Genomic DNA, 15,705 nt, shown 5'->3' on the forward strand with positions numbered 1-15,705 from the left:
CTGAAGGACTCAATCTCCAACTAACCAGCAAAAACCTGAAGTGGAGGTGTGGCTCAAGGGAGAGTTACTATTCACGAACAAAAAAAGCTAAGGGACAGTGTCCAGGTCCTGAGTTCCAAGTCCCATGACCAGCACAGAGAGAGAGAGGAAGAAAGAGGAGAGGGGAAGTGAAGGAGAGAGGGGGGAAAGAGGAGAGGAAGGGGGAAAGTGAGAAAAGGGAATCTAGGCGAGGAATGGATGTACTATAGCAGTAGTCTACTATATTACCATGTGGGAGCAACATGCAGCCCTCTTAATACCAGGAGAACCTGGCTCAATGTGCCACCTGGACGGAATGCAGATTCAGAGAGGAGGGTGGCAAAGAGTACAACTTGGGTCCATCCAAACTGAGCATGGCTGCTTAGGTGCAAACTTTCCTCCACCCTCCTTTGCTGTGAGACCTGGGTCACGCTCCTGACCCAGGTGAGCCTTCGGTACCTTATGTGAGAATTCATAATTTAACAGTAGCGCTGACATGGAAGCCCAGCCTGGGCGACCTAGCAAGACCCTGTCTCAAAATGGAGGGGGTGGGGGGAGGCCTGGGGATGGAGGTAGAAAGTGTGCCTGGCAGACATAAAATTCCATCTTCACGTCTCAGTACTGAAGAAAACAAAGTGCAGAGAAGATAACCACGGGGGCCTATCTCCTGCGTTCCCTTTTGCAGATTAAATAACCCTGTATAAACTAATGCCAGGCCCCTCGCACGCAATCTGGAGGTCTTAGATATGGTTGAGAGCTGAGTGTTTTTATTTTAAGAAACATTTTAACTGCCTTCTTAAGCACTTTACACTGCTGGTATCTCACTATCGCCATTAGGAGGCTCAGGACTGCAGGAGGAGAACGCCAAGCCTCTCCACAAATGCCCCAAGCCTGTCCCGCAGGAACATATTTAAAGGTGCATTGCGCATGCACGCATGCATGCACGCACACGCGCGTGTGCACACACACACACCCCAATGCATATTAGTGACTGAGCCTGATTCCTCCACACCTTTAGAATATGGGTATTCCACCCAACTCTCTAGGAATTGCTTCACCCCCAAGAACCGGATGAAACAGGATGCAAGGTGCAAACACGAGGGAGGGGGCCAAGAGTCTGCCTCAGCTCTGTGGTGGGTGGACTCCCAGGTACTTACTTCTCTGAAGGTCTGGAGATCTCCTCTTTGGCCCGGATTCCAGGCCTCTGGGTGAGTGAGAGCTCAGACCTATTGCCTTGCCACCAGGAGGGCAGCCTGCAGCCAGGGAGGGAAGAGGGACCTGGTGCTACCCCAGCCCCCCAGGAATCACTTAGTGCTCCCAGACTTCGGCAAGCTTCAGCTAAGCACAGGCAGGACAGACAGCCCTGCACACAGGATCAGTGGTTTGCAGGGTGTTGTTATAAATGGTCCCAATACGGACCCTGATTCTAAGTGCAAAAGGAGAAGTTAAAAACTTTTTTTTAATCTTTACTTATTTACTTATTTCTTTTGTCAAGGTGATGTACAGAGGGATTACAGTTACATAAGTAATGAGCACAGTTCTTGTCAAGTTTGTTACCCCTTCCCTCATTTTTCTTCAACTTTCCTTCCCCCTCTAATGCCCCCCCCAAGTTGTACAGATCATTTCCAACACATTGTCTTGTGAGTATCACTGTTGCATTCATTCCCCCTTGTCCTTTGTCTCACCATTCTGTTGGTCTCCTTCCCTTCCCTAATTCAGATAAATGTATAGACAATACCAGAGTGCCAAAGTAAAAGCTTTTTTACAAGTCAAGAGGGTAGAATGGAGGACATTGTTCAGGGGGGTAGAGCTCCTTCTTAGTAAGCTCAAGACCCTTGGTTCAAAACTTCAGTACTGAGGGAGGGACTGGGAGAAAGAGAGGGAAAAGAAGACACCTTACAAAAGGAAATGTACTCATTACCTGACTTGTGTAACTAATCCCTGGTACATCACCTCTATAATAACAGTAAATTAAAAAAAAAAAAAAACTCCAGTACTTCTTGGCATGCTGGCTTACACCTATAATCCCAACTACTCAGGAGGCAGAAAGAGGAAGGATTGTAGTTGAAGGCCAATCTGGGCAAAAACTTATTGAAACCCAATCTCACTCAATAAAGCTGGGCCAGGAGGTATATGCCTGCTATCCTATCTACCCAGAAGGTATAAACAGGAGAATTACTGTCCAGGGCATTCTATACAAAAATCACAAGATTCTATTCAAAATGACTAAAGCTAAAAGGGCTGAGAGTATAGTTTAAGTGGTAGAGTGCGTGCCAAGCAAGCTTGAGGCCTTACTCTAATCCTAGTATTCTCTCTCTCTATCTCACACATACACACACACACACACACACACACACAAAGTCAGAGGAGACAGTGAGTCTCTCCCTCAGTACAGGAGAGGATCAAGAACTGCTCCATGTAATCTAATCATACTACCAGGTTTCCATCCTACAGGAACACCAACTCCCATGTACCAAGTCAGACACACAACAGTGTCACCTGAGTCCAGCAATATGGCTGCCCTTTCAATACACAACTGGAGGTTACACAAGTTACAGTCTAACCAAAAAACCATCCACACCTTGGAACACTGCACAGCCATGAAAAAGAATAAAGCTGTCTCCTCTAAGCAAAGGAAGCAAACAGAAAGCTGTAGTGGCATCTATTTGCTGGAAGCCTACTCATGCATTTTTTAAATGTCTCCATGGACGTACAGGCAAGCGTGCACGTGAATCAGGTCTGGAAAAACGGGGCGCAGGCGCAGAGTAGTGATAGTTAGCCAGGGAGGGCACCTGCAAGCATTCTGCTCACAGCCTTCTGCATGGATGGGTTTCACAAGGAGGTAGCCTGGTGAGAAGCAGTGCAGGAGTAGGAGCTGCTGGCCTGGCTGTGTCCCTAGACCTGTGCTGGGCATCAAGGAACCTGGCTTTGCTTTCTGATTGGCTGCCTTCCTAGGTGGCTGTATCACAGACTACCTGAACAAGAAGGGCCACAGGAAACATGTCAGAATAACCTCGCCCAAATTATCACAGGAAATGGCTAACAAGAATGGTCTTCCTCGGCCATCTTAGTTACCCAGAAGGTACAAACTGGAGGATCACAGTCTGGGCCAGTCAGTACAAATATACAAGATTCCACAATAAACAGGAGGCTCTCCAACCTCACTCAAGAGTCTGCAGAAGTGCGTCCACCTTTCTCTGGAGGCTTACAGAGATGATACGGCTCCCTGTACCTTAAGGGAAACGATACTGCATCATGCTGAAAACAGTTCTTTGTGGGAACAAATAGGGGAGAACGTAGTCATGGTGTATCTGACCATTTCACTGAGGGCCACCAAACCCCGCCATTTCCCAAGATAAAGCTGGAATCTCTGGAAGTCCTCAAATTTCCATATGCAATCCCCCCTACCCTCCCTCAAAATGTCCACCTACCTGATCCTACTACTACCTAATGCCAGGCTTAGTGTATTTCCCAAGTCTGGGCTGAGAAGTTCCTGTTAAACAAACAAGTGGCTTAAGCTGTAATGTTTATTTCATTGTTTTATTGGGCATTTGCCCTAACACCAACAATTACGGAAATGTGACAGGGCAATCAGGCACCCAATGACTACTAGGAAAGTGGGAGGGACCACTAGTGCTAAGACACTGCTCTTGGCTAGCAGCTGTCCCTGGAGTTGGGGGGGTGGGGGAAGGAGACCAGAGAGACAGCCCTGGCCTGGGGACCCCTGCACTTCTCAAAGGGTTTTCACTCGCGGGGCCTCATTTGTCCCAGATACTGGCGCAGTGGTCAGGGGTGCTATCACCTGGCAGCAGAGTGGTCTGGGAGCCAGTCCTGGTCACCGAGGTAAACAGAGCTGCTGACTCCCTTGCTTGCTAAAGTGGTTTTAATATTTATTCGCAGACAGACAGACAGACGGACAGACGGACACACACACATGCCACAACATCGCCATGGTTCCTCAGGGAGGGTGGAGGAGTTCCTAGTGGAGGAGAAAAGTGTGGCCATGACCTCAACCAAGGCCTGCCGAGAGCCGGACCCTCAGAATACTTCGATGGCCCACAAACCACACACCACAGCCACCTCAGAGCCAGGTCTGTAGGGAAGTGGGCGTCTCGGGTCATTTCCTGGGGCCAGCCTGACGGCTTGTCCCTTTTCCTCCCCCCCCCCCCAAGCCCTCCTCCTTGGGAAGGCCTGTGACTTGAGCTCTGCGCCTCCGGGCAGGAGCTGGAATTGGGCTTCCCAGAAGTGCCCGGGACCACGGGGCAGAACCTGACACCCCGGGGAGACAGGTGCGCGGGATGCCCTACGGGTGGCACGCAGAAGGCAGTTCCCAGCTCCGGGCGAGGATTCCGGGTAGCGATCGGCACCCGGGGGCCTAGAGAAGTCGGCGATCTTCCCACCCGGGCTCCCCCGAGGCCGCGCCGCCGGCCTCCGCCCGGGAGGCGGGACCCCTCGGGTCCTCGCACACCTGGAGGGCGGAGCGCATTCCCGGCCCCAGGGAGCGAGCTGGAGGCTGCGCTCGACGTGGCTCCCATCTTCTGCCTGCCTGGGGTTTCCTTTCCCCCGGGGTGGGCTGGATCGCACCCCGACGGCGGGAGAAGCGCTCCGAGTCTCCCCAGCACCCCAATCCTCCAGGCTAGGGGCAGAGGCTTTTTCGGGGCCAGCCGAGCCCGAGAGGGCGAGCGAACCAATCAGGAAGATCGCCCCGGCCCGCCCCGCCCCACGACGGCCCGGCCCCGCCCCGCCCCGCGCCCAACTCCCCCGCAGTTCACCCCGTCGGCTCCCTGGTTGCTGTCGGGTGGGAAGCCGCCTGCAAACAGGCCGCGGAAAGGGTTTCCCAACCGCCGAGCTCCCCGCCCAGCAGCGCAGGCCGCCCGCCAGGCGCCCCGGGCGGGCCGCAGCCCCAGCCCCGCGGGGCCCCCCCTCCCCAGGACGCTCGAGGGTCCCCCAGGTTAGGGACCTGGCTGCGCCCCACCTCCACGGTGTGTCACACCCACCCGGCGGCCGAACCTCCCCTCTTCCCCGGCCTGGCCTTCTCTCCCCCGCAACCCCATCACCTGCCACGTGGTGCGGGCGGCGGCTGCGGGGGGGGGGGGCTGGGACCCGGGGGGGGGGAGGTCGGCCACCCACCGAGGGAAAAGTTAATTCCCAGAACCGCCGGCCTCGGCCACCTGCAGTTTCACAAGTTCGGCGAGAAAAGGGCCTTGGGCTCCGGGGTCGGGAAGGCTTCGGTTTCGGGTTCTGCTTTTGACTCAGCGTGCGCGCAGGTTACCCACGGGAAGGCCCAACACCCCCCCCCCTCCCCGATCACAAGGTAACGGTATCCTGCGTGCGGGCCGCGAACCTGCCTCCTCCACGCGCCGAGCCGGGGTGGGGGGGTGACAAGGGACGTGGAGTATTCCTTTTAAACCCAGAGGCGGGAGGAGAGCTGCCGTCGATTAAACGTGTGCATCTTTGGGTCCAAACAAAACCAAAATAAACCGGGGGAGGGAGGATGGGAGAGGAACTTACACAGAAGCGTGGACCACGCGCGCGCAAAAGCTCAGGGCCGCCCTGAGGGGCGTGGGGGGGGGCGCCTGTGGATTAGAGGGGGCGGGATGCCCAGCCCTGGGGCAGGTGCCCTGGGCGGCTCCCATCCAGCCCTCCCCACCCCACCCCCGGGGCAGGTGAGGGGTGGACCCCGTGGAGAGGGCGGTGGATACCTAGGGGTATTGGGTAAGGCCGCTCGTAGGCCTGGAAAGCGCTGCTGGCCCGAGGAGCCCCCGCCAAGCCGGGCGCGCCCCCGCCGGCCGGATGGGCGGGGGCTCCTACAAAGAGCCGCAGGCGGGGACCTGGGGTGTGAGTGTGTGTGTGTGTGTGTGTGTGTGTGTGTGTGTGTGTGTGTAAGGGGGGGCCCGGGGCTGCCCCCCGCGTCGGCCAGCGCCGCCGCAGGCTCTGGTTACGACAAATTAAACCTTAGAGCGCTGGAAAAATTACAGGAAGAGGAGAGCGAAGAATGTGCCGAGTGGCTGAAGGGGAGCCCTGTCCCCGCGTGAACTTCGCCCGCCGCGCGCCGGGGCCGGCCCCGCCTCTCCCCTCCCCTCCCCGGCGGCGCGCGCCCGGTGGGCGGGGGAGGGGAGGGCGAGGAGCCCGGCGTAGAGAGATCGGCCACCCCCGGGTGTCGGGGCTCCCGGGCAGTCCCCCCCCCCTCCTCTACCCTCACCACGAGGGACGCCTGCAGCCCCCCCACCCAGTCCAAGCGCACCTGCCCTGGCCACCTCTACTCCCCACCCCGAGTCTGGGCGGGGTGTACGCCCCCCCCCCCGGCCCGGATGACGACATCCACCCCCGCGGCCCCGCCCGAGCGCGCCCGGGAGGGGGCGTGCCCGGCGGGGGCGCGGTCGCCCGGCGGGCGCCGACTCCGAGAAACCCGGACCCGCCTCACGCGGCGGCGGCAACCAGGCCGACCGCCTCTCGGAAAACCATGCGGGGTGGAGGGTGGGAAGGAAGGGGCCAGGCCCCGATCGCCCACCGCCCGACCTTGCCCCGCGTCCGGGCCTCCCACCCCCGTGCCCGGCGGGCAGCGCCGGGGGCGTGGCCGGGCCGCTCGCGCAGTCCCCGGCCGGCGCGCTCGGGGCGCCGGGGCTGCCCCACTGACCTGTGTGAGTTCTCAGGTGCGCCTTGAGGTGCGAGGATTTCCCGTAAACTTTCTCGCAGCCCGCGTAGTGGCACTTGTGCTTTCTCTGCGGGGACTCGAGATCGGCGCGACTCCGGCCCCGCCGACCCCTTTGTCTGAGGCCGGGCTCGCCGCTCCCCGCAGGTCCCGGCTCCGGCTCCAACCCCGCCTCGGGCTCGGGCTCGCTCCACGCGGGGCTGGGGGGCGCGGCCGCCGCGGCGCCTTCTCCGCCCGGGGAAGCGGGCTCCGGGATTGGGGGTGGCGCGGGGGGTGCCGGCGGGAGACGGCAGGGGGTCCTCGCCTTCCGGGCGGCGGCGCCTTCTCTGCGTTCCGCCGGGGCGGGCGCGGGCGCTTGCTGGTTGAGGTCCGCTAGGATCCGCGCCACCACGAAGAGCGAGGCGCTGTCCTTGCCGTCGCGGCGCTCCTCGACGCGGGGCAGGGTGGGGGCGGCGGCGGCGGCGGCGGCCGCGCCCTCGGGCCGGGGCTCCGATCCTTCCCGTGGCCCGTGCACGACCGCGCGGCTGGACATGGACACCAGGCACTCGGCGGCGAAGTGGTCCACATAGGCGGCGGCTGCCATGCTGCGGGCTCCGACCGGCGGGCGGGAGGGCGACAGTGCTGGTCGCTGCGAGTCGTCAGCGGCGCATCCGCACCCACGGCCTCCGGAGAGCGGGCGGGGGGCGGGGGCGCGGCGCGCCCTCTCCTCGGGCTGGGCTGGGCTAGGCTGGGCGCGCAGCCGCTTCTGCCGTCACCGGCGCGGCTCCGCGTCCGCGAGGCGCCCGCCCGGCCGGGCACCGGAGAGTGAGCGCATGGAGGGGAGGGTGGGGGCGGAAAGAAGGGAAACGAGGACGAAGTAGGAGGTAAGGGGGGGGCGGATCTCTGCGCGGCTTCGGGGCCGGCCTGTCCTAAGGATGTCGGGTGGCGACGTTCAGGACGATCGCGTCAAGTCGCGGCCTCAGCTTCCCCCCGCGCATTGTGGCAGGCGGGATAGCCTCCGTGCGCGCCGCGGCTCGGTGTGGGCGGCCCGACCCCGGGGGTGGGCGTGGCCGGGGCCACATCTGGACCCGACGTCAGCCCCCAGCCACATCCTGGCGGCGCAGGTTACAAGCGGCGGCAGCGGCCGCCCGGAGCAGCGCGCGCGAAGGGGGCGGGGAACCTGGAGCGCGCACCAGAGTCTGACCGGTCGCGCGCTCGTGCTTGGGAGGACGGCGGGGGCGTGGTCGAGGGCCCCCCGGGCGGATACCATTGGTCCGTGAGTACTCAGTCAGGCCAATCCAAGCCTCCAAAGGGGCCGTGGGCCTGAACGCGCCAATAGGCGTGTCCTTTTGGTCGGCGGGAGGCGGGGCGGAAATTGGAGCTGGGCGCGGAACACGCTGACGCACGACGTTCGAGGGTGGCGGGTCCGGGGTGTAGCCGCGCCCCAGACGTCGCCTGTAGCTCCCGCAGCGGGAACCCCGCCGGGCTTTTCCCTGCCAGCGCTTTTGTGCCCGGAGCCCCGCGGCCGAGGGGGCTCGCACGGGAGGGCACCCTTTTGTCCCTCCGGCCCCGCCCGCGAGGGGCTCGGGCGGGCGAGGAGGCGTGTCTGCTCCAGCCGTTCGCCCGGCCGCCGGCCTCGCCCAGGGGCGGAACTCACTCGGGCCGCGCCGCGCCCCACCGCTGCCGGGTTCCCGGTGGCGGCGCCCGGAGCCCGGGGCAGCTGGCCGTCTCCACGCTCTCTTCAGTGCCGGTCACCGGGCATCGACGCTGCCCGGGCAGGAAGAGAGAGATCACGATTGGGACTGGGCTGCTTCCCAGGTCACGATCGGGGGCGCTTCCCACCCCCACCCGGACTTGTCTTGGGGCGGCCAAGGATCTAGGGCACGGCCACACTGCCCTTGAAGTCGGGTCACCCCCGGAGCAGGCCCGGCCTCCGGGCTGGCGGCTAACCTGGCCGCCCGGGTGACGTGCCCGACCGTGGCATGTGCCTGCAGGAGTGAACTACGTGCCGAGGCGGCGGGCCGCCACTGTGCAGGGAACGCGGGGCCCCTTCCTCCCCCAACCCCACCCCACCTCCTCCCGCCCCAGGCCGGCTGCCAACTTCTCCAGGCTGCCCCTCTCCCACCGCCACCGGGGGAGGCTTCAAAAGCCACCAGCTGCGAGGACCCCGCCCACAGCGCCCCACCCATCCACTGTCTGGGCCTCCTCTCTCCCTTTAGGAAATGCTGGGCTGCGCCTCTCCGGCGGCCTCCCTGTCCGGGCCTGGCCAACGTGCCCTACACACACCACACTCTTCCATGCTCTTTTCTGGGTCCTGGCCTTCAGCAAGGAGTCGGATGCATGCTGAACTTCTTTCTTGGGACCCGAATTTAGCACGCACACACACACACACACACACAAACAGCGTTGCCCTTTGGGGATTCCTGTGGCTGGTGACCCAGTGATTCAGTCACCCTGGTCTGCATGCAGCCTCTGGTTCATGTATTGTGTTCGCAGGATCTTGAAACAAGTAAGCCAACGGAGATGAAAACGAGGAAATAAAGTTCACACACATACACCTCAGGCATTGTACCCCCAGTGGACCACAAGGGAGGAGTCTTCTTGCTGTTACAGAATTAGGAGCTTAAATTCTCTTCGAATTAATTTGGAGCCTAAGTAATAGAAAAAGAAAGAAAAAAAAAAGCCTTGAACTTCCAGGTTACTAAGGGCTGGAAACTGAGCCATTTGGAGGTTTGCATGTTATGTTGAATTGCAAACTTAGACATCAACATTTGGATATTTGTAACTGATACACTAAATTCTCTTAACAATTTGAGTTGCTGACTTTAAGAGAGACAACAGAGTTGACTGAGTTGGGTCGAGACCTGGAGAAGGGTCTCTCTCTACTTGGCAGAAAGCAATCATCTTTCTTCCAGACAGATTGTGTTGATGACATTTAAGAGTCTTGTGTCCTGACCAAGTGATGATTCAGAATGTTCCTCTGTTTCTACCACATGCCACAATCAGTCGCTTCTTCATTAGGAAGGAGCTGGCCCTACACTGCCTTACCAGCCACACATTTCTTCCCTGCCCCTGAGAAGTCTTCTGCCAGGAAAGATAACACTGAACCTAGACTGGGAATGTGGCTTAGAGGTAGAGAGCTTGCCTAACATGCATGAAGCCCCAGGTTCGATTCCTTAGTACCACATAAACAGAAAAAGCTAGAGATGGTGCTGTGGCTCAAGTGGAAAAGAGTGCTAGCCTTGAACAAAAAGAAACTCAGGGACAGTGTCCAGGCCCTGAGTTCAAGCCCCAGGACTGGGAAAATTAAAAAAAAAAAAAAAAAGATACACTGAACCAATCTTCCTACTACCATATAGCAACCCACTAGGGGTCTGCATACAATGGATTGCAGTGGTAGTCCTTGGGTTCCTATAGCATGAGCTACTGCTCTGGGGGGTGACCGCCTGGGTCAAGGGAACTCTGCAACTGATCTGCTCCTGTCCAAGGGTTCCCCCAAGTTTCGGCTGCCTGTGACATTCTGAATAGGAAACTAAGCCTAGGGAACTCAGCCTGGGGGCTGGACATGTAGCTCAAGTGGTAAAGCTTTGGCTTTGCAAACTCAAGACTCTTTTGAGTTCAATTCCCCAATACCTCCAACAAAACAAACCTTAGCCCATTGGCTGGCTGCTCAGTAATCTACTCACCAGGGCATTTGAGGATTATAGGACCCTTGGGCTTCTAACCAGATGGAAATGTCTTCAAGATTCAGCTGTAGTTCATCAGAGAACATCTCCCTAGTTGCTACTGGTCCTTGCTTTCCTTGCTACCTGGGATTTGATGTAGATAGAAGAGTTAGTGCATCAAATTTCAGATGGAAAGAACAGAAGCAAACCACAGCAGGAACAAGAAGATCAAGATGTATCTAGGTAGTGAAGAGAATAAAAAACCTTATAGATGGCTGAGATGTCTGTGTGGTGATGGATGGACAGCATGCTTTGACTTTAACTTTCTTTTGGAGCCTCTGAAACACTGGTTAAAAGGCAGAAATCCACAAGGATGGAGAAAGCAAGAAAGACAGAAATCACATACTAAAATGCTTAGCACACCTGAGAAAATGAAGTCCTGAGTTAGGCAGGGAAAAAACTTCCCCCTAGAAGGTTCATGAACAAATAGGTTTCAGGGTGCCAGGGAGCCAAGAGACTGTAAGAGGTTTGCTGGGGGGAGGGGTATAGGGATCAATCCAATCCCAAAGGGAACACCACCGAAATATTCTGATATCTGGAATTCTCCAGATAAACAGCCATATCACTCTAAGGAGAAGGCTACATGGTACATGGTGTCACGCACATCAGTCTAAGAGTCCTTTCCAGGCAAATAGGAGTGGGCAGCCAGAGATGATCGAACAGCTCAGGAAAGCCTGTGTCGTGGAATACAAAGCCATGATAGATTTTTTTAAAAGCAATTTGGAGGAAAGGGACCGTTTTAGAGAAGTAAAATCAACCCAACTACCAATAATATCATTAGGGAAATTAAAAAAAAAATCACTGCCCATAAAAAGAGAGCATATAGAAAACATAAAAAAGTTCTGGGAGATTTAAGAGAAAGAAGCAGAAATATAAATGCCAAAGTCTTTGATAGGAGAATTGGAAAGCTGAGGAAGAAAAACAAACAAAAAAAAAACTCCATGAAAGTGGAACAGAAAAAAACATAATGACCAAAAAGGGAAATAGGAGAGTTTTTTAAAAAAATAACGTTTTGGTGGTGTTAGAGTTTTGAATTCAGAACCTCTCATTTGATAATCAGATCCTCCACCACTTCACCCATGCCCTCAGGTCCTTTTTTTTTTGTCAGTTGTGGGGCTTGAACTCTGGGCCTGGGCACTGTCCCCCAGCTCTTCAACTCTTGAGCCACAGTGCCACTTGGGTTTTCTGAGTGGTTTATTGGAGATAAGAGTCTCATGGACTTTTCCTTCCCGGGCTGGCTTTGAACCAGGAGCCTCAGATCTCAGCCTCCTGAGTAGCTAGGATGACAGGTGTGAGCCACTGATGCCCTGCCCCTTTTTGCTTTTTTGAATAGGCTTTCACATTTTCATATCTCAAGAACTGGCTTGGCCTGTGATCTTCCTATACTTCCTACCATCATGCCCAGTTTGCTTGTTGAGATAAGGTCTTGGCTAAGGTTTGGCTCAGGGCTGGTTAAAACTGCTGGGTGTACATACCAGTAACCCTAGTGACTAAGGAGTCTAAGGTCTGAGGATTGTAGTTAGAAACTAACCCACGTGTTGGGGGCTGGGGATGTGGCTTAATGGCAGAGTACTTGCCTTGAGCAAAAAGAAGCTCAGGGACAGCGCCCAGGCCCTGAGTTCAAGCCCCAGAACCGCCAAAAGGAAAAAAAGAAAAGAAAGAAAAAGAAAGGGAAAGAAAGACATCACAAGATGCTTTAGAATGTCTGTGGTGAGGTACCGCAGGTTAAAGTGGTAGATGGTCCATCCAGGCGGACCAGAGTACAGGGTTCCTCCTCCCTAAGAGGCATGGTACCCCATCCTCCTTCAGGAGGACCTGGGAGGGCCTCTGATCTCAATGACAAATGCTGGGTCTTCTGTGTATCCCCTCCTCTGCTCCCTTGGTCATCTGCCTTTCATACAGATGACCCTCTCTCTGACTGATGCTCAAGGTCAGGTGCCAAACTGCATTCCTTTAAGTCCCATTTCTGCCAAGCCCAAAGTCAGCAGCAAGAAACCCCAGCACCTCAGCACTCAGCGGACCCATACAGGAACTAAGAAAGCAGCCTGCAGTTCCCTCTTCTTTTCCAGGCGATAAAATGGCCAAGAGACTTTCTCCCCGAGTGAGAGATGTAGAGATCCGGGCACTGCCTGAGGTCCTTTGACTGCACAATGGGAGCTCCCCTCCCCCAGCCTAGGGGAAGCCAGCTAATTAATGTGGGGATTTATCAAATCAATTAAATAAGAGCGAGGTTGGCCTGTTCCTGGCTCTCAAGGGAATCCTGTCTAATGAGTCTTCCCATTAATGGGATTGGGAAGATTTGCTGTGAATAGTGTGGGCCGAAACTCCCTTTAAGTCTTGGCTGTTTGCACCCTAGGATGGAGCTTGGCTGGCTTGAACTGGTCAGATGCAAAGAACGCAGTTTGTTGTGTTTATTGGAGCTAAAGTGAAAACCAGTCATAGTCGGACATCACGAAACCCCAGAAGAGGTGAGACTGGAAACACCCACCCCCACCCAGGACCCGTGACGTGGTCACGTCACACCATTCAACCTGAACACACACGTGGTCCGCTTGTTAACCTGTGATACAGGAGGGAGACGGGACCAGAGCTCAATCCTTAAGTCCTCTGTCCATTCAGCTAGGTTTATAGGCTTTGGGCTTCCGGTATAGGCTGGTATGTGGACTGAGTCAGTAACTATAAGCCCTGGTTTTATTGTTAAACAAACTGATTTAAAATGTTTTCAGGGTATACTGTACTAGGAGCTAGTTCTTTCTCTGTTTAAATCTCTGTATTTGGCCTGAGGTATGAAACTTCTTTCATATGGAAAGCAGAGGCTAGAGACCGCAGCTCAATCAAGGCTATTGATATTCAAGAAAGAACAAGAAGAAAAGGGAAAGGAGGAATCAAAAGTGAATCGGTGGCTCACACCTATCATCCTAGCTACTCTGGAGGCTTTAACTTCCTGAGATCTCAAGATCGGAGTTTGAAGCCAGCCTGGGTGGAAAAGCCCCTGAGACTCTTATCTTTAATAAGCTACTCAGCAAAAGCTGGGAGTGGTACTGTGGCTCAAATGGTAGAGCATTAGCCTTGAGCACAAAGAAGCTCAGGGACAGTGCTTAGGCCCTAAATTCAAGTCCTAGGAGTGGCAAAAAAAAAAAAAAAAAAGGAATTAGAGCAGGCCCTGGAAGCCAGAGCTTGCACACATCTGGAATAGAGTCCACATCCTTGCTCTGTATGGAGGTGGCCACAGGGTTAGGCACTCTCTCTAGGCCAGGAAGGGCTCTGCATGGGGCTAGAGTTGGTAGAAAAGATGAAGGGACAGAGCCTGGGAGAGAGAGCCAGGACTGTCCAGGATACCCTTGAACTCAGGGCCACAGAGGAGCAAACAGCTCCTGATTGTACCCCTAAGTGGTTTATTATTATTTATTTTATTTATATAAAGTACATAAAAATTTCTATGTAAATATGTATTTATATATATAGACAATAAAATATATACATGTTTATATGTTTACTTATTTATATTATTATTTTATTATTATTTATTTGTTTTGTTGTTGTTACTGGTCATGGGGCTTGAGCTCAGGGCCTGGGTGATGTTCCTGAGCTCTTTTTTCTTTTTTTCTTTTTTTGGGTCTGGTCGTGGAGCCTGAACTCTGGGCCTGTCCCTCAACTCTTCAGCTAAAGGCTAGCACTCTACTGCTTGAGCCACAGTGCCACTTCCGGCTTTTTTCTTTTTGCTTATGTGGTGCTGAGGAATCGAACCCAGGGCCTCATGCATGCAAGGCAAGCGCTCTACCACTGAGACCTTCCCAGCCCTTCCTGAGCTCTTTTGCTCAAGGCTAGTGCTCTACCACTTTGAGCCACATTTCTACCTCCAGTTTTCTGGTGGCTAATTAGAGATGAGTCTCACGGACTTTCCTACCCAGGCTGGCTTTGAACCACAATTCTCAGAGCTCAGCCTCCTAAGTAGTTAGGATGACAGGCATGAGCCACCAATGCCGAGTTGTGTTTGTGTGTGTGTGTGTGTGTCTGTGTGTGTGTCTGTGTGTGTGTGTGTGCTGGTATTGGGGCTTGGTCTCAGAGCCTCATGAAATTGCTTAGCTTTTTCTGCTCAAGGCTGGCACTCTTCCACTTGAGCCATACCTCTACTTTGAGCTTTTTTTGCTGGCTAATTGGAAATAAAAGTCTCTGGGATATAATCTGCCTGGACTGGCTTCTAACCTTGATCTTGAGATCTCGGCCTCCTGAGTAGCTAAAATTTTATAGGTGTGGGCCACTGGCACTCAGCTTCCTCAATGTTTCACTTCACAAGTTTTCAGCTTTTCAGAGAAGTAGAAAGAAGAAGAGCAAGACGATTATCAGACTGGCCAGTGCTCTAGATTGGCTAGGCTAATTCTTCTCTCTTCATCTCCCATCTATGTCTGTTTGCCTCTTTCTTTCTTTCTTTCTTTCTTTCTTTCTTTCTTTCTTTCTTTCTTTCTTTCTTTCTTTCTTTCTCTTTCTTTCTTTCCTTCCTTCCTTCCTTCCTTCCTTCCTTCCTTCCTTCCTTCCTTCCTTTCTTCCTTCCTTCCTTCCTTTCTTTTCAGGCAGTCTTGGGATTTGAACTCAAGGCTTGGTGCTGGCCCCACAACACCTTACGTGAATGGCTCAAGGGCTCTCTTGGGTGCAGGGTGCCTTTGCCCCCTGTACCATCCACCCTCTTCCCTTCAGTTTAGATGCCCACATTCTAATCCCTGAAACTGTTAAGCAATAATGTTCCCATTACTTAACAATGTGTCATTAAGGTTGCTAATCAGCTGATTGGCGACACAGACATCATTAAATATCTCTCCAGGAAGACAAGAGTCGCTTCATGGATCTTAATGTGGGGTCCTTTGGGCTGATCAGAGGCTGGAAGGTGAGGCTCCTGGACTAGATGGTATCTCATAACAAGATGCCAGTTCACACACACAGAGATGAATTCAGGGGGAACTTCTGGGGCAGGGGAGGTGTGATCAGGGCTCTGTGGGTAACATAGGAGTGTGTGAGGGAATTCAGAAATGATGGACAAACTTGCAAAAGCAGCCTAGGTCCCCCAACTTTGTGCTTAGAGAGTCAGGGAGTCTGCAAGTTTAGAGGACAGTACCCCACCAGAAGGGTGATGTCTGATTATGACTGAGTTCCACAGGGCTTGGCAAGGGCAGAGAGCTGTCTACAGTGCTGAGGGCAGCAGGTGGGAACCTGAAATTGGGGCTTGGGGGGTGAGGGGTGGGAAGGAGAGAAGCAGAAGCCTCAGCTGCTCAAAAAAAGATAATGGAGATTTTAGATCCTCAAGAAAGGAGCAGGCCCAGGGCAGAATCCTTCAAA

General features: G+C 54.8%; 1 protein-coding gene across 1 annotated transcript in view; it reads right to left on the reverse strand.

Annotated features, from left to right (window-relative positions):
* Klf13 (Kruppel like factor 13) overlaps window positions 1-7,805 on the reverse strand; it is a 40,790-nt gene extending 32,985 nt beyond the window's left edge. The window contains exon 1 of the mRNA XM_042697364.1: window positions 6,656-7,805. Coding sequence (XP_042553298.1) covers window positions 6,656-7,253 — 598 coding nt within the window. The 5' untranslated portion in view covers window positions 7,254-7,805. The remainder of the gene's footprint in view (window positions 1-6,655) is intronic.
* Between the last annotated feature and the right edge of the window lie 7,900 nt (window positions 7,806-15,705).

Source organism: Dipodomys spectabilis, unplaced genomic scaffold (assembly GCF_019054845.1).
Source record: "Dipodomys spectabilis isolate Male_0828 unplaced genomic scaffold, ASM1905484v1 ptg000219l, whole genome shotgun sequence".
In the NCBI taxonomy this organism is placed as follows: Eukaryota; Metazoa; Chordata; class Mammalia; order Rodentia; family Heteromyidae; genus Dipodomys; species Dipodomys spectabilis.